This window comes from Centrocercus urophasianus, unplaced genomic scaffold, assembly GCF_019232065.1.
Source record: "Centrocercus urophasianus isolate 14NV4802_14NV808 unplaced genomic scaffold, USGS_Curo_1.0 seq_21, whole genome shotgun sequence".
Taxonomy (NCBI): domain Eukaryota; kingdom Metazoa; phylum Chordata; class Aves; order Galliformes; family Phasianidae; genus Centrocercus; species Centrocercus urophasianus.
This window is the reverse complement of record NW_024884767.1, coordinates 20,950,579-20,969,721: the sequence shown is the minus strand read 5'-3', so window position 1 is coordinate 20,969,721 and position 19,143 is coordinate 20,950,579. Positions and strand designations below refer to the sequence as shown.

The 19,143-nt window shown below is 37.5% G+C and overlaps 1 protein-coding gene across 1 annotated transcript in view; it reads right to left on the bottom strand.

Moving 5' to 3' along the window:
* Nucleotides 1-17,875: 17,875 nt before the first annotated feature.
* Nucleotides 17,876-19,143, bottom strand: part of LOC122162580 (neuronal acetylcholine receptor subunit alpha-7-like) — a 60,014-nt gene continuing 58,746 nt past the window's right edge. Inside the window, exon 10 of the mRNA XM_042822998.1 lies at nucleotides 17,876-18,397. Coding sequence (XP_042678932.1) covers nucleotides 17,876-18,397 — 522 coding nt within the window. The remainder of the gene's footprint in view (nucleotides 18,398-19,143) is intronic.

The following is a 19,143-nucleotide window of genomic DNA, read 5'->3' as shown; positions in this document are numbered from 1 at the left end:
GCTGCGTGGCCCTGCTGGTGCCGGAGGGACCTGGCACTGCCTCCCCCAGCTCCTCCTGGGCTGCTGCTTCGTTGGTCCGCAATGGAGCCGGGATGGATGGAGGCTGGCTGGGACCTTCACCAAGGGCAGCGGTTGAGGGGACAGGAAGCTCCTCCTCCTCACTGTCTTCCCCGTGCTGCTGAGCTGCCCTCATGCCCTGTGGCAGCATGGGAGGCCCAGACGTTGCACCCCCCATTGCACAGCTGCACAGCTTGGACAATGAGCTGTCTCACAAAGCTGGCAGCCTGGCTTCGCAGGCTGTGTCCAGCCAACCACAAAAATATATACTTTTCCTCCCCCCTCTCCCCACCTCCCCAACCAATTTTTGCATTTGATCTTTTCTGTAAAACCTATCTTTTTAAACCAGATACGAGATTCTTCTGGCTAGTCATTTCTTCTGACAAGCAGCAGAAACATCTGCTAAATGAACACTGAAAAATGTGTTATTATTAAAGCTGAAATCCAGTTAAATTTCAGTACTCAATTAGGTTTCGGTTAAGTTGTTCCACAGTTAGACCATGTCTCAAGTTCTCTTTTTTCTACCTTTTTTTCCTGCTCCAAAAATCTTCCTTTTCATATTTATATCTCTCAAAGTTTTCATTTCCCTACGGTACATAATCAGCCTGTTCATCTGACTAAACACTAATACCTATTGTAGATGAATCTTCTTCATGTTTACAGTTTCCATGCTTCTAGAGCCCATCTGTTATCTTTAATCATCTACATCACTGCAGTAAAAACAAAAACAAAAACACAAAACAACACAGAAATTTAAATATATAATCAGCAATATTTTTTTTTGAATTCACATACCAATGAGCATTTAAAAGGACTCAAAATATCAAATGAGCATTCACAGAAATGATATCTACATTTTTAAAGAAAACATCCTTGACAAAACGTAAAAAAAGAATTGTCCTTTTTTTTTTTTTTTTTTTTTTTTTTTTTGGTGCTGTTATCCAGGTATGTCTTAGGTCTCTGAAGCAGATAGGAAGATGAAATTTTAACAAGTAGTTGTTCTACCAGAGTTGCATATTTAGGATATATGTTTAATAGATATTTCACAATCACAATGACAATTAATTTTTGCAAAGTTACTTCAAGCTTCTCATCAACTGGATTAAATATGATTCAGCAGAGGCACCCATCCAAAATATTTTTCAACTTGAAGCTAACTTTCGAATTCACAGTACAAACCAATTAACCATGTAAGCAAAATAAGTCATCCCTGTTTCCAAGCAGTTCACTGAATAGCTGCATAATTCAAGTTTAAACTAACAGATTGTCAATGCACACATTGTTCTGCTTAGAGCAATTTCCACTGAAGCCAGCAAGAGCTTACCTTTAAAAGTTTTTCTTACAAGTATGATTTTATTAAGATTCATTCCATATTGGCAGGAAATTCTCTCATTAATTCTCATGGTTACAAAATTAATATTACTTGTGAAAATAATGAAAGTGTGCTGAACTAGAACATATGTTTCAAGACAGAAAATAAATACTAAGAAGAATCTTTGTTTCAGCTTAAATCCTTCACTCACAATCTCCTGTTGTCTATCTAAATGTGCACCAGAGGTTTTTGAAGCCAGAAGCAAAAAAAAAAAATTGTTTTCTTTCAAATTTTTTTTTTCTGGTGTTTTATTCAGAAAGCTACTGGTGTCAGATCATTCGTGTTTGCACAATCACTTTTATTTACTCCACCTAGGAAAGATGTCTACACAAGTCCAGTTTGGAAGGGAAAAATAAGTGTTGTATAGACTTACAGAAAATTTCCAGTAAGGACGATTAGAAATTGTGAGGAAAAAACATTATTAAAAAGGCTGAATAATTATCTCAGAATTCAATCCAAGTGACCCACATGCAGGCAGAGATTTGGGCATTCCAGAGGTCACTGCCTCTTTCATAAAGCAATTTTGCTAATGCTGACTTCTTACCTTTGGATTTCTCTGCAAGTAATTATTTTGAGTAATAGCGCTTTCAGCCTATGCACATAAAGACATCATCAGATATACCATTCAAGGGGGAAGGCATGATCTGGCCTCCCATCACTGTATTTTTTTTAGAAATGTATGAAAACAAATCCACAGGACAACTTACTATTTTTATAACAAATGGTGAAGGAGGGGAGGACATTCCAAACAAGTTGTTCCAAATATGAGGTCTGAATTCAGTGATAGCTATAGAGAGGAAGTATCACTTAATGGAAACTTTTACTCTGGGGAGGCAAGATGCCATGGGATACCCTCATTTACAGAGCAGGATAGTATGAGTGTCATACTGTAGTCGTAGTACTCACCACAGCAGGAGGATTGGAACTAGATGTCTTCAAGGCCCTCTGCAATCTAAACTATTCTGATTCTACAGTTATTCATACAGTTCCTATAGTTATTACCAGATAATGATCTTAGTGAGGTGCTCTTCCCACTCCATTGACTAGGGAGGAATCAAAGTAAGAGATTAATAGGAGGCACTTTGCATGACAAAATTAGGTGGTGTGAATTCCACCTATTCTCTAAAGATGACACACCTAGTGAAATAATGAACACTAATAGCTGTGATCAGAATTGACTTTGGAATCATAAATTGATTAGCAAAGATTGTGTGCTTTATATATATTCGTAGTATCATTCAAGGGTTTTTGTTTTTTTTTTTGTTTTGTTTTGTTTTGTTTCGTTGGCTGCCTGCCAACTCACAGGTACTCTCTTTGAAGTCTCCCATAAAAAATAAAAATAAATATATATAAGTAAATATATATAAATATACAAAAAGTGATTAATTTCACACTCTAATAGATGGTATTTCTTAAGATTGCACAGTATCAATCTTTTTTCCAAGACCAAAAGTAAATTTCTGCAGTCATGCACAAAATGCCAAATGTTTATTTTCTTACAGTAAGTAGCTTTCACAACCCATTAACTTTCATCAGCCACAACTTTCAGTCACAGTCCAAGCTGTATCTTCTTTGAACTTCACTATTATCTTGTCCGTAGACTGTATTAGCCATCTCCAGCTAATTATCTCTTCTCTGCTGTCACAGAAAGACCTACTATACAGTAGAGCCTTAATATTTTTGCAGATCAGCTATTATATGCTCTCACCCTCTGCAACAACAACCCACATTGAATTGACTTTCTACCTTCATTACACTTGCTGGTAATTAAATGCTTTCCACTTACTTGTGTACCTGAAGATTTTTCTTTCACAGCTGACCAAGCATCTGTTTCACATATTGAGTAAGTCAATGCACAGAGGTGCACAATTTATTTGATCAGTTTTCCACTCTGGAGACATAATGTATGTTATACTTCTGTACCCACACAGTGACTATCATAAGTTATTGCAGAAGGCATTCCAGTACAGCAGTAATTTCTGCAAGATTATTGTAGTTCTTCATGCCTCTAACGTTCTTGCCTATGTTCTGCTTTAGAATTGGTGGGTGGTACCTCAGATTTCAGAGTTTTCATACCTGCCAACATTCATGCCAAATTCAAGCTGGTCATCCCTGCATTATTACCTTCCAAAATTCCACTGTAGTTATGGCTTCCACCTACAGTAGCAGTGATAAATGAACCACACAGTCCAAAGTAACTGTTTGTCTCTTACTTCAGTTATATTACATTTAAGAGATCAGTTTTGACTTCAATTATGTGTCATCATTTACTCTATGTTTTTTAACTCCAGTCTAATTTATTTTTGATACAGCCATTGCTTATTATTTCTTTACTTATAGATAGCTAAGGTGGCTTTGTAATTTTCCCCTAATCAGTAACTCCCCAGTAACTGCCACCACACCTCAGCTGAAAGTTTGCCTATGGAGGATGAGGAGGATGCTGGAATGAGGTCCATCTCAATCTTTTGGCATTTAGCAGAAGATTGCAAAAGGAGGTCCTCCCTTCGCAGGCTTCATTTTCTCACCTGCCTTGCTCTTCCATTCAGCCTTGGACATTTTGCTGGAGTTTCCAAAAGAAGGCTGTCATTTTCCGGGCTAACTTTCCTCTTGCGCCTCAGCCTCACAACTTCATCCAGCCTCAGATGTTTGGCTGGAGGCTCCCAGTTGAGGCAGGACCTTCCTGCTTTTCTCTTAGCGTGGAGCATCATGTCATGCATCCTTCGCCATTACCAGCACAGCACCCAACAGTCAGCAGCCTTGGCCTGAAGTTTTATAGCATCTGTTGTGCTCCAAGAATCCATGGCAACAGGTGGCGTGGTCTCCCGATATCACCACCTGCTAGGTGTGACCGTTCAGGCAGTTCTCAGAGCATCCCACTGCCTCCTCCTCGGGTCCAAACTCCAACAGCTTCTCTAGGAGGAGCCAATGGGTAACAGTGTTGCAAGGGTTCCTCAGGAGCAGGTAGACACAGCTATGCACTGCTCTCTCCTGAATGAGCAACATTCTCCAGTGTGGCTGTCAGGTTTGCACACTGGGGTGCAAACCATATCATCAGGGCCCATAGGCTTCTCTCCATCCTCCTTCTCAACTGTTGCCTGACACAATGGATTGAGTTTACATGCCAAGGTTTTGCATCCGGACTGTCCTCTGTGAGAAGGGTGAGCTTAGGTAGAGACAGCGTCCAAAGAAAAGCAAAACGTGTGCCATGATATCTTCACACCATAAGGGGACCATGTATATACAGGCTGCATGAAACACAACCTTCAAAATGGTATTTCACAGCACCACAACAGCACCTGGACGGAGTAAAGGGCTGTAAATACTGCAGCACTTTGATCTGCACTGGCACAGAACAAAACAGATGAAAATAAATCCAAACCAACAATATTCCTCTGATCTCCATCAGAGATCAGAGCTCATTCCATCATACTGTAACATCAGAACAAGTCCAAGACCTCCTCATGAAACTGAATGTCATCTCCCTGGACTTGTGAAAGGCCTTTGAAAAGGCTTTATGGTCTCTAACCATATCCTTCTGTCTAAACTGGGCTGCATTAAAAAAGGGGTGGCCAGCAGGGAGAGGGAGGTGATTGTCCTCCTCTACTCGGCTCTTGTGAGGCCCCATCTGCAGCACTGCGTCCAGGCCTGGGGTCCCCAGAACAGGAAGGACGTGGAGCTCCTGGAGCGGGTCCAGAGGAGAGCCACTAAGATGATCAGAGGGCTGGAGCACCTCTCCTCTGAGGAAAGGCTGAGGGAACTGGGACTGTATAGCTTGGGAAAGAGAAAGTTCTGGGAAGAGTTCATTGTGGCCTTCCAGTACTTGAAGGGAGCATAGAAACAGGAGGGAGAATGGCTGTTTACCAGGGTGGATAGTGATAGGACAAGGGGAATGGTTTTACACTGAGGCAGGGGAGGTTTAGGTTAGATATTAGGAGGAAGTTTTTCACACAGAGGGTGGTGACGCACTGAAACAGGTTGCCCAAGGAGGTTGTGGATGCCTCATCCCTGGAGGCATTCAAGGCTGGATGTGGCTCTGGGCAGCCTGGTCTGGTGGTAGGTGACCCTGCACGTAGCAGGGGGTTGAAACTCGATGATCACTGTGGTCCTTTTCAATCCAGTCCATTCTATGATTCTATGATTTTCATTATTTAGTATTCTTTCAAAAGGATCCCTATGGGTATAATTGATCAATTAATGATTAAACTGCAATGTATTGCAAACTTTTTTCCTAGCAGAAATAATGACTTTACTTTTATTTTATTCATTATGTACCCTTGGTATATGTAAGAGCATTTTTCCCTCCTTTGTCATATACAAAATTAATTGCAGACAACGTTGTTAGAAACCATCCTATTTCTTTTGACATAATTGCATATATTCCTGTATACTGAGATAAAGGTTTATATGCTGAAATAAAGGCTTTAAAATCACCACTATTTGTTAACATTAAAAATACCAAATATAGCACTAAATGAGCTCTGCAATGATATTATTTCCAGTTACAGGAAGTTTATAGTAATTCATACAGTTTTGAATTTACTCTATCTATGCCAGTCATTGCAGAATGGAACTGAAGTACCAGAGTTAATCTTAGTCCCTTGAATGTTTCTAGAGTTTAGATGTATTACATTTTTACTTAATTACAATTTTAACTTATTAATTTTTAATTGTGAAATCTTTTTTACTATCTTGATTAGCTGTAACTAGTGGATTTTGCTTTGTATTGTCATAGACACAGGAAACAAATATGGAAGCTTGTGATAGTAAAAGGAGAGTGGCATGCTGTATAAAGGAATTTACTGCAGCAGGCAAAACCAGCTGCAGTCATGTAGGGCAATGCACATTTACTTGATGAGGTGGATATTCTAATTCAAACATATCTCCTGGATTTATGTTGAAATAAAAAAATTGTGGTCACCAAATCCACTTTGTTGTGCTTTTTCCCGTTTTAAATAATCTTCTATTTATTGGAAGTCCTGTAACTTGTCTGTAATACTCCATTTTATTGAAATTGCTTTTTGCCATACAGCAAATATTGTAAAAGATCCATGATCAAATATAGTACTTAAAGTTCTATTTCTGCTCAACCTCGTATTTATCTTATTACTTCTGTTCCCTATATACTGAGAAATTATTGTGCAATACAAATTAAGAAAATAACATTGTTCAGGGCTATTTTATCAAGCTGAAGATTAGAACTCCGATATACTTGCTAAAATGAAAACACATGCATTCCTTCTGAGTGAAATACTTCATGTTTTGCAAAATGTAGCCCAAAAAGAGTTGTAAAGATTTATTCATTTGCTATCATGCAGTAAAAATCTTGCTTACAGGTGATTTTATTTTGATAGTAACATTACAGTTCCTTTGACAGTCTTTACTGCTAACCTAGGGAGTACATATGCACAAATATTTGGGTCTTCTAATTGTATTTTCTGTGCAGAATGAGTTGCTGTCTTAGTTCAAGTATTAAAACCTATCTTGTTTGTTTCCTCTTTTTTTATTCTGTCACTCTCCTTTGAAATATGACTACCAGTCATGTTGTTTTGGGGTTTTGCAGTCTCACCTCCTAAAATTTCCTGCAGAAAAAGGAGAACACTTGTTCTTAAGCATTACCCAAGGATTTCAAAGAGGTTCTCCTTCCTTGAATATACATATTCTGTCAATTTGCTTTTATGGCAAATGCCAGACCTTCAGAAACTGCTAATATCAGAAAAAGCAATGCTTCTCTGGTAAAGAAAACCTGCAAGCAAACCTACGGAATTATCTCTTAAGAAGACCCTGGAGACAAACGTTGCAAAGCATCTGCATATTTATTCACTTCAAGCTACATAAAACCTTTTTTCATTTTTCATTCAACTTCTAACAGAATGAAAACTCATTAATTTAATCAAATTTAGGAGATTTAACATTCCTTTAACCTTTTTATAATTGCTTCTTTATTAACTGTTTCTTTATATTTATCACAATATCACAAATATTTGCACTTTGAAGCAAAGTCAGAGCACAGAATAATACTTGTCTTTTTCTTTCTTTTTCCCTTAATTCTTCTAATTTGTCAATGCTTTCTGATTTCTCTGATGGATTGTTTTGCATTTACAATGACAGCTATAATAAAATATTAAAATATTAAAATATTTTTATATCTACTTTCAATTTTTCTCTTAATAAGAAACTGTTTTTAATGCATATAATCTCAATTTTTTTTTTATTAGTATCAGAAACTATGACAAAATTAGTTCCACAGTTTTAGTGATCACAGTGAAGACCAAAGTTTGAGGTTACAGGAGAAAAATATGAGGATAATTGCTTGTCATGCTTATGCAGTGATCTATTTACATAGCAAACTGAACGCTTGTGTGTATAGATGGGTGAAATTAGTGGTCCATTCAGATGGATAATTATGCAGAGAAAGAATATAGAACAAACATCTGCAGCTGCAGCAATGACTATTGTGAAATCTGTCAACAACTGCTTATGTATGATCTTGAAACCTCAATATTGTCATCGTTTTTACAGCTTGAGGTGTTTTCTAGTCTTACTGTTTTATCTTATTTTTTCATTTCAGCAACTAATTATGATATACCAGCACTACCACTTCTGTAGAAAGAAACAGGAAATCAGTGCCTTCTACATTCTTGAAAACAGGAGACTTGGAATTGTGAAGTGTTATTTCTTTAACGTTCAGTAAAAATCTGTCAATGCTGTAGCTGAAATTACCTGTGGGGGCAAGCTACTGATAGTCTTTGTACAGTCTTGCAGTGATTATTATTTTTTTTTCCTGACATATTGAAAGATAACTACAAACTAAAATCTAAGTTTCTAGTTATCTAAGTATATGCCAAGAGGAAGATGTAGGTATTTCAGTTGCGTGAAAACTGAAGTATGCATTCAAAATCTGGTATTATATTTCTCTTTCATGAATTCACGTATTTTCATATTAACTTTGCGTGATCTGCAGAAACACTATAATCCTTCATTAGGGTTGAGCTCATTCTATGAATTTCAGCAACACTAAAATTAAGTCTTCGTACATCGTTGTGCAGAAAAATGTTGTTTTCTATGCTGAGCAAAATTGGTAGTGTCTTTTCATCACTGCATTCAAAGCTTTCTGATCAGTTGGCAAAGTTGCAAAGAGGCAGTTGACTGAAACTCTGTTTTATTTAGTAATCTCTTATTGTACATCTTGCTTATAGATTATTTGAGGATTACTTCATAAAGCATTGTCTGCAAACAGCTAAACAGACCTAATTATTTTACTTAATCCTGTCTTCATGTCAGAGAGTAGAAGAGGAATAAAAGAAGCTTCCTTCCTTTCACTGGCAGCAGATGATTAATTTGGCTCATTTGCATTGTGGAATTTCATTTTCAGTGGTACAACTTGAAGCAGATCCTAAGATTTCTAATTCCTTAGTGCTGGGTGCTTTGTCTGCAGAATATTCAGACGTGTCCAGCTCCATACTCAAGGCCAAGTATTCCAGAATGATGGTATGAGGAATACCGTTCCAGCTAGCTCTGAACGGTATGGAGCAGGTGTAAGACTTCATTGATAGTTTTACAGAATAAAGCTTCTTGGCTACCTGAACACACTGCTAGCTCATGTTCAGCCAGCTGTCAAGTAGCACAACAAGGTTTTTTGTTGCCAGGCAACTTTCCAGCCACTTTCTCATGCCTATACTGCTGCACAGAGTTGTTGTGACCCAACTGCAGCACCCAGCACTTGGTCTTCTTTGATGTCATGAGATTGGACATGGCATGACATGAGATCTAGCCCATCCAGATCCCTCTGCAAAGCCTTCCTACCCTAAGTGAATCAAGTTGCACCCAACTTGGTATCTGTGGTGATTTTGTATCAGTAGGTAGCTTAGCTTCGTGACATCACTCTATCACTTCCCTCCTCAGCAGAACAGGGAGAGCAAATGCAATGGAAAAGGGCTCACGGGTTGAGATAAGGACAGAGAAATCACTTACCAGGTAATCGCCAGAGGCAAAAAAAGATTCAGTGTAGAGAAATTAATGTACTTTATTGCCAATTAATAACAGACAAGAGCCACAAAAACTAAAAGCAAACTAAAACCAGCTTTCTCCTTTTCACCCTTTCGTACCTCCTTCCCCGAAGCAGCACAGGGGAACATGCAAAGGGGGCTGAGCGCCATCCGTGAGCGCTCCAGGCAGCGGTGGGGTGCTGCTGGAGGGCGCTGCTGTGACCCGGGCTGCTGGGCGCTGTGAGCGCAGCCCTGTGCAGCCCTGGAACCAAAACATGGCCACAGAAGCCCAGCACATTATTGCCTGCAGTTTTTCTGAGAGTTGTGCTTAATCCCCTCGCACAGGCAACTGATATAAGTGTTACAGATAAGTGTTCCCTACTCTTGAGCCCTCCGGCATGTCTCTAGTGGCTGTCCATCAACTGGATGGAACTCCATTCATCATTACAACTCCGACTCCAGCCATCCCGTCGTTTTATCCAGTGAACTGTGTACCTGCTTAAGCCACGAGCAGGCAGTTTCTTCAGGAGAATTCTGTGGGAAACTGGTGTTAAAAGCTTTACTAAAATCCAGGCAGTCAGCATCTCAAGCCTTTCCTTCATCTGCTAAGTTGATCGTCTTGTTAATCACATAGGACCTGCTTTTCAAAAACACGTGGCACTCGGGGTGATCTGCTCCATAACCTCCCTTTCTACTGAGGTCAGGCCTGTGATTCCTGCGATCATCCTTCCTGCCCTACTTGACTGGGATCACATTCGCCTACCTGCAGCTGACTGAAACTTCTCCAGTTAGCCAGAACTGCTGGTGAAGTACTGATAGTGGCATGGTGAGCACTTCCAGCAGCACCACAGGTTAATCTCACCTGGCCCCACAGCCTTATGAATACTCAAATGATGTAGTAGCTCACTAGCAGCTTCCCATTATATGGGGATGAATGACCAAGATACGAGCTGATTTTTGCTAGGCTTAGCAGTGAAGCTTTGGAAAGCTGTATTCTTTACATGTGATTTGTTTCGTCTACACAGTATCACACGCCGCATCTTACAGCCAACTACTATTTTTGCATTGTTTCCTAAAGCAATAAGGTTAGTATTTATGTATCGAAGTGTAAAAAGACAGAGGAAATATTCTGGGTTTTTTCGCTGCGTTTTTTGTTTTGTTTTGTTTTGTTTTTTTCTTTTTTTTTTTCCTCAAGTGACAATGCATATAAATATAATGTATGTGAAAGTCATAACTGTAAAATATTTTTAAAGACTGCTTTTAGGAATGTGAAAATATCAAAAACTGGTATGAATGTACTACTGCCTGTGAAAAACTTACTGAGCTATGTGCAGTTGCAAACATCTTCCTGCAGATATTTTCTTCTGTTGAATTACGTACGTCTTCAGATCCTTTACAGATGACCTTTGTTTTATATTGGCAATATGCAATGTTTAAAACTTGATATCTACTGGTAATTCACAAGAAAACATTTCAATATGTATTTCATATGTATGTATATATATATTTGTATCAAGTGTATGTTTTTCCATTTGGATGACATTTTCTAATGTTTTAAGAATACACTGAAAACATTCCACTGTCTGATGATTCAGAAATCTTCAGAATGCATGAAAATGCCTATTTAGTTTTTTCAGGTTTGTACGTTTTTCTTAAAAACATTTCTATGCTAATCAAGTTAAATGAATTATACTTTGTAGCTTAAAGGGCAAATTGGATTTAACAATCACAGTTTGTTAAGCAGAAATAACAAGGAGTGGCTTCTCCACTCATTAGATTTGGCTTCTTCTACACAGGTATGAAACAGACCATTCGTGGATGGTTTCTTCAACCCATTTCCTATCAAATCATGTAATGGATGTGCTCTTATTATTCATAAATTACATATTATATACCAACATATATATTATCCAAAAAGAAGCCCATTTCTGTGGGCTAATGGTTTTATATTTTCTGATTTCACAAAGAAACATTCCAAAGCCATACTAAGAAGTTGCTCATACTGAGTTCTCAATATCAAATTAGTTAGGCCTTTTTCATTTTTTTCCTAAAGCAGTTCTATTAGTCCTCTAAAATCTGCTTAGTTGGGACATCTAGAACAGCTGATAATGTGATATGATTACAAACACTCTGGAAAAGGGAGTCTAACACTTCCAGTACAAGCTAAAGGATGAATAAACAAGAAGGAAAAATATCGTAGTTTATGCTTAAGGGTTTGGGTTTTGCACAGTTTCTGATCATGCCACAGATTCCAGGATAGGCTGGCTGTCACTTGATGTCTTTAAATCTTTGTTTCTTGTCAGCAGAACAGAAATGAAATGCTTCCTGTTTATCTTTCTATGTCTTGTTTGTCTAATTTGAAAGCACTTCAGCTTGGTACAAAGCAAAGCACTGGGAAACTAATTTTGCTTGTTTTATGTAAATGCTTCTGAATACACAAATACTGACAACTCATGAATTTAGAAAGACACATGAATGCTTCTTGTATTTTTCTGAATAGCCTGATCTGCAGATCCCACTGTTACCACTTAGGTGCCAATTTTACAATTCTAATGCCTTACTTCTCTATTCTGAATCCATCAGAGCATGTTCCAGTACTTTTGTGAAGTTGGTATCATCTCCATTTTTTGAACTAATTGTATTTACTTACATTACAGCACTCTGTTAGGGAGAGAAGCTTCATTTTGTGTCTATTGTTATTATAATTAGTGTTATTGTGTCTATTGTATAATCAATTGTGTCTATTGTAATTATTATTTTTGCTGTTAATTATAAAAGTAGACTTTAATAGCAATAATCTGAAGTTCTACCACAATATAGGAGGGTGCATCTACTAGAAAACAAGGAAGATGAAGGATGTGACATTTAAGAAACATGGTTTCTCCAGCCTTAAAACTAAAAATTCGTAACAGACAGTGCTAATAAAGTCAAAGTATTAAAATTTCAATTAGTTTCCTTATATTTAAAGTCTCACCTACGAATTTTAATGGCAAAATTAGGTGCTGAGGAGAATAAACTTCTTTATGAAAAATACGATTAAAATTGTACTTAGAGTGGTCAGCATAAAATGTTAATAAATACTTTAATCCAACTTTCTGCATTTAATTTGCATTTAAGTAGCATTCCTGGCTTTCAATTCAGTGCAAAGGAATAAATTATGTGTAGAAATACAAAATTTATTTTATATTAATTCCTTGGATTTTTTGTATTTTTTTTTTTTTTTTTTTTTACTGTGCAGTCATTCTTTTACCGAACAGCTGAGAAAAACAGAAATTTGGTGCAGAACAGCAGAAGTAAATTTTGAAGAGAGCCATTTAAATAAGAGACCATCAATCCAAATACTGCAAGGAAATATTTCCTATAGGGGGAAGGGAAGAAAAAGAAAGAAAAAAAATATGATAAGATGATTCTTTGGGGGAAAATGCTTTGAAGGATTCCAATTTCTCTGTTTTCTCCCCTTTATCCATTGTAAAGAGTTGAATACTTTAGTTGTAATAATCTCCAACAACACAATGATGAGGAAAAGCAGTGATGAAGTTGTTGAAGTGCTTGGTCAGAACTCTCTGGTATGGCAGTGTCACATATCTTTCTGCCTTTCTGTATCATGAAGACTGATAGTTAAAAAGAGTGAAAATTGATTCATTCTTTAATCAACTCACTTCTAACAGAAGTGTACTCATGGTGATGCCAGTTTAACATAAAGAAAGAGTAAATATTGATATATAAAAAGCCAGAATTTTTCATATGCACAAAAAAATTGCTGCACTTTGATTTTTAAACAGAGGAAATATACCTGACCATAACTTTGATGACCTCCAGATATCCCTCCCACCCCTACGATTCTGTGTTTCTGTAATTAAGTGATTCAGAAGATGATTAAAAGTGCATTACAGAGACAAACTGTAGTGTTAATAGTCACTTTCAAATTATTCACCTAGTGATGTAAATGGCTAGTGATGTAAATAGTACCTAGCTACGTGGAAATGATGGTTGGGAGGGGAAAATCAATGTGTCAGCTCCTCCTGCTCTGTTGTTTTTCAAGACACATATAGAAAATTGCAATGAGCAACAGACCACAGCTCAGGTAAGTATCAAGAGAGATTTCAGTGCATGGCTAATTCAGTTTATTAAGCAACTGCTTTGGTGATTTCGTCATTTTCCTTAATGAGAAAAGCCTCCTTGCATTTGACAGAAGACATGAAAACTTGACAAAAATACATGAAAAGTGCAGTTAACTCCATTTCAGCTCCTTTTCCAGCTGAGTTCTTCCCACATCTTCCATTCACCATTCAGACGATTCTCTTTCATGGGGCTACAGTTGGACCAGATGATCTTGGCAGTCTTTTCCAACCTTGGTGATTCTATGTGATTCCATGGAAGAGAGAAGTGGCAGCATATTTACAGTGCCAGAGAGAGCACTTGGCATTCTGTGGTGCAGCAGTAAAAGCCCCAGTGCTGCATTCAGGCAAGCCAGTGAAACAGTTCCCACTGAATTCAGTCAGATGAACACAATGAGGAGTGCCACACCCCTTCAGTACATCAGTAGGAATCAAAGCAGCTTCAGTGCAGTGCAGTTTCACCAGCACGGTTGTGACTGCTTGGTAAGCATAGAAACGGTTATGAGATTTACAAATATCAGGTGATGAAAGTGTTAAAATTTCCTTCTAGCAAATAAATGAAAATAAGAGCTAAGGGAATAAGTAATAAAAGCTGCTTGCTAGAAAAGGATGTTATTTTCTCTAGTGAAAGAAAGGATGTGTATTTTTGCTATAGTGCATCATTGTGAAAATCTATTTAAGTAGATGATCTTTCTAATCACCTAAGACTTACAAATCCATTTAGAAATGCTATCTTCTTTTCCCAGGCAAACACTTCTGAGCAGCCAATATGCAAACAGGCCAGACACAGTAAATCTTACACCATGTTTTGCTCAAAGGCCTGCCCCTGTGTGCCTTTGGGCTATTACTGGCCTCAATAATTTGAAGCTGTTTAATTTGTTTCTGTTTTGTGATAGGTCTGAAATACTGTAATTTTACTTGAACTATTATTCAATTTTTTCTGTGTAGAACATAAAAAAAGAACACTGATTTTAGAACAACTTTAGGAAATAGAATTGTTCTGCAGTTATCTTTTATTTTGAGACACAAAAAAATGTGTGAGGTCTATAACCACTGTATAAGCCGTGAAGAGGGAAGTGTGCGCTCTGAGTAGATAGATCCTCTGCTGACATAACTAGGTATAATCCCATTAGTTTCTGTGTTGCTGGAAGACATAGCCTGAGAGATCTGGTTTGAGTACTTTTTTGTCTTATTATGCTTGATATGGCTGCATTTCTCAAAATATCAAGTGAGGTGATCCTTCCTTCTCCTCGTTATTGCTGAAGGCACATTTGGGGTATTGTGTTCAGTTCCAGGGCCTGCACTGCAGGGGAGACCTATGCATAAGAGAAAGAGTGAATATCAGATTCTTGATATTCGCTAACAGAAGTTGTACAGCCTTATTTCTCCTGGTAGCAGGTATAAGGTAGCAGACTTTTAAGGATGATTACCAATATTCTAAGATAGAAAACCACATTTTTTCAGATATATGCATGTATACCTGAGATAAGACAGCTAAGACACTTCAGAAAAACTGGTATTGAGTCAAAGTGAAAATTATGTATTGATGATATCTATTATTTTCTATGCTTCATGAATAAATCAGTGCTGAATACCTCCACATCAGAAACTTTCCACACCTTCTGTGAGATAAAATGCAGAAGAACCTTGAGCGTCCTGTCCCTGTTTCCTGTGGATGATCATTTTTTATGTAACATCTGGGTAAGTGCCTGGACTTAGTAAGAAGTATTATGGGCTATAGTTTCTTGTCGCTATTTATCCAATTTTTCCTACTGTTAGAATTATGTAATACTTTGACAGGTACACTGTGACACTATCTAGCGATGCCATGAAGGGCTGTAAATACATATACACAGGTGATGCATCAACTTTTCCAAGTGTGCTGCAGTCCTCAGGAAAATCTTACAATACTCCATTTTTCTGTATGCACGGCAAATATTTGTTGCACCATTTTAAACTAGGTCATACTGCAAATACTGTGCTGATGGTCCTCTTACTTCCCAGAAGGCCAAGTGGCTGCTCAATGTCAAAAAGATCTGCCTTACTTTATTATCCGAACAAGTAAGCAGAAAACAGTATCCGTCCAGTATAAAAATGTATAAACTTCATACAGCTGACAGAAATTGAATTTTAGGATATTTTCATATAGGCTGGCCATGGAGCAGTATTAGATAGTACTCTGTAAACTGAGATTTTTATTTGCACTGGAGTTTATCAAATAAAGATGATTAAAATTAATTTTCCATTGCTGTTTTCAGACAACTTCTGACCTCCTTCTAATCCTAAAATACATAGATTCAGTTGAAAGCAGACTTATCTGACAAAACTGTGTTTCATGTAAAGAACATGGTTTGCATTAGAACACTAAGCTATTCTGACTCTGTGCTTTAACATTAGCTTTTATCTTTTTCTCCTGTCAGTGGAGATTACTTTCAAAAACAGAGATTTTCAAGAAAAAATATTAGTGGTCCTTGAGCAAGCGTTCTAAAAGTCATTTAGGATTCTGCATCATTAGTTGCAGAAGTAAATGAATACTTAGGCTTTTTAATTTATGTATTGTCCCTGTGATTAAAGCGGTAATTTACTGTGAGCATTTCAGCTGCAGCCCAGGAGCAGAGCCTGATATAAGAGTAACTCAAAGCCCCAAACCAATACTGTAGTTCAGTTATTTCTGTTAGGCAGACTGCTCTTCAATTCCACTCTGCAAGGCCACTTTCATTAGTGGAAGCAGTAAGATGGACAGGAGGAAAAAGGAAGGATTGTGGGCGTTTTGTCCTGCTGGCCCAGGAAGAGCTGCTTAGAGACAAAGTTCTCCCGTGAAGGAGAACAAGATCTGAGAAATACAGAAAAACCTTTTAAAGAGGTTTTTACCATAAGTCTTTGTTACCTCTCTGAGCTGCACCCAGTACTAAAGAAACTGCAAGAATACAAAAGCTATGTAAAATGGAAACCAGGCCAGCTTCACCATCCCCTTTGAAATGGAAATATTTACCCCTGATTTGCTTCTTTTTCTTCAACATGGATGGTGGTAAGGACCCATCACATGGGTAGAGGAGATGTTAATTTTGAAGAACTAACACTTGGAAGAAAAAGAAGATGGAAATCAGCCAAAAATAACAATAAGTTGTTTATTACTTCAATGAACTTTCAGAAAAGTGCTGTTATCCCAGGGACAGAAGGTGTATACACCAGACCATATCCTTCTGCAGGCCTGTGGTGATCAGGTAACAAATCAAAATCACACCAAGAGAAGTCCTATTGCCATGCAGAGCAGTGAATGGAATGAAAGTATTGAGAGGAGTGCTTTATTGCAGCTATCTTCCAGGCAAGTGACATATAAGCAATTTCTTTTTTTTTTAATTGATACTAAATATTGCTGTAAGGAAATTTAGCAATAATACTAATAATAATAATGATAAATAATCTCTTATGCAATCCTTTGAAAACAGACAGTAATAAAAGAACGTGTATAAAATGCTGTTTAAGGGTTGTGTAGATTATGGGGAATAAATGTGGAATCTAGCCCCAAAGGAATCAATAGGAAATTTTCTACAGATGATGTGAAGCTAAAATTTTGCACTAATTATATAGATTTAATCTCTCTAGGTTGGCAACTGTGACGCATCACAGATCAGAAATATTTCAAATTAAGATGTTAAGGAGCAATGATGAGTAGGGTGGAAGGTGCCATTAAAAATATACATGATTGTCATCGTGGAAAATGAATTTTCTTTCCATCCTCAACAGCCAACATTTTCTATATTGGAAACAAACTAACAAAAGAAGTAATATGAGACACTGCACTATTAGGAGCTAACATGATAATAGTTTATTTTCTTATATGCAGTATGCAGCCTCATAAAGCTGCAGAGAGATGCCTGTCAAATCTGAGAAGAAGATGTCACAGCCACATTAAACAAATATGACAAAACATAGAGATATTGAAAACCACAAAATGCTGCTTCTAGTCATTAATCTATCTTTTAAATTATTACAATATTTAAAAGTTCACAAAGATAAAATAACACATTTACATTGGTGTTAACTTCTAATAAATACATTGTGGATTTGGATTATTTTTTCTATTTTTTGTAGCAGATGATAACATAGTTATATGTGGAAGTTGTCTGGGAATTAAGTAAGAGGTCAGTATGTATACTATTCAGTAACTACTATTACTAACATCAGAAATAATTATCTCCTGAAATTAATTTTATCCCCTTCTGTGTATGTCAGCACATAAAAGTACACTTCTCTGTTTTGAGTTAAATTATCTAGCAATAGTACTGATGATATTTACTTTAAAGTTATCTTTCAGCTCTTTGTGTTCATATTTGAAATGCTTACGTAAAATCCTTTGAAACAGCTTCTATAAAGTTGGGAGCAGACATGAGTATTGTAAATGTGCAAATGATGGCAAAAAGGGTAAATGCAACCAGGCATAATCTGTCTATGACTGCAGCTGCAAACTTCCACTCACTGCAGATCTCTTCACCCTCATCTTGCTTCCTGAAGCGCGTTGCAATGAACTGAACTTCCTCCAGTATCTTCACAATCACTGGGATGGTATCCATTAAAGCCTTTTTTTGAGCATGCTCATTATCTTCTGGCAAGGGGCAAGTAATCTTTCCAGTCTTGCTACCCAGATAATTGTTCTGGGGGCAGCATGGATTTTCCATTGTGTGGTAGCTATAAATCATATTGCCATTGCTGGGCTGGTGCCCAGGTAGGACATTCATCTCTGTATTTTTCAGGCGTGGATGGTGCTTGGAATAGCCATATTTACAAGAGAGGGGCTTTATATTTTCCCCGGGTTTTTTCATACGTAGAAACCAAGCACACCAGTTCAGCAGAATGACACGGACCTGAAAGAAAGGGAACATAACATAAGGAAAGAGAATTTTTGTCCATTTTAGCAGTTTTTGAAACATTTAGTCATTGTCACAGTCAATATGTACGTTCTGCTGGAATGACTGCCTGCTTCATGAGGTATCTGCTTTCAAATGTAGTAGTTTTGCATCTGGCTTCTTCCTGAGACAAATCCGTTATGGATATGCCTAGAACAAACAGATGTTCAATGTCCTCTGCAGGTGCAAAGCATAATGGATGTAAAATTTTACATTACGATTTTTAAAGTCCTACAGTTTGCAAATAATCCTAGACCGCTGCAAATGTGCATAAAACTGGCTGCATTCTTTTTCAACCACTTCTCAGATAGCGTGGAAGGACCAATACTTACAGAACTGAGAAACAAAGGTTTGGATTCTGCTGAAAAAATTCCACATCAGATTAATAGTTATTTTTAGCATACTCCCCCATCCCTGTTGTTTAAATAAACAAACTTGTTTTTTTTCGCTTGAGGAATCTAAATGTGCTTGTTTCAGAAAGAGCAAGACTCCCTCTGTGATCCTGCTTCAGACACTACAGCCACACAGAAGTCATCACCACACTTTGCCTCTATGGTGGTTTCAGATACAGGTTGAGTTGTTCCCCTGCACAGTGCAGATGCAGGGATGGGGAAACTGCAGCTGACACTTTGAGCTGCAACTGTAAAGACAAGCACAATTTCAGAAAAGAGAAGGCATTAATTACCACAAGTGGGAATAACAAT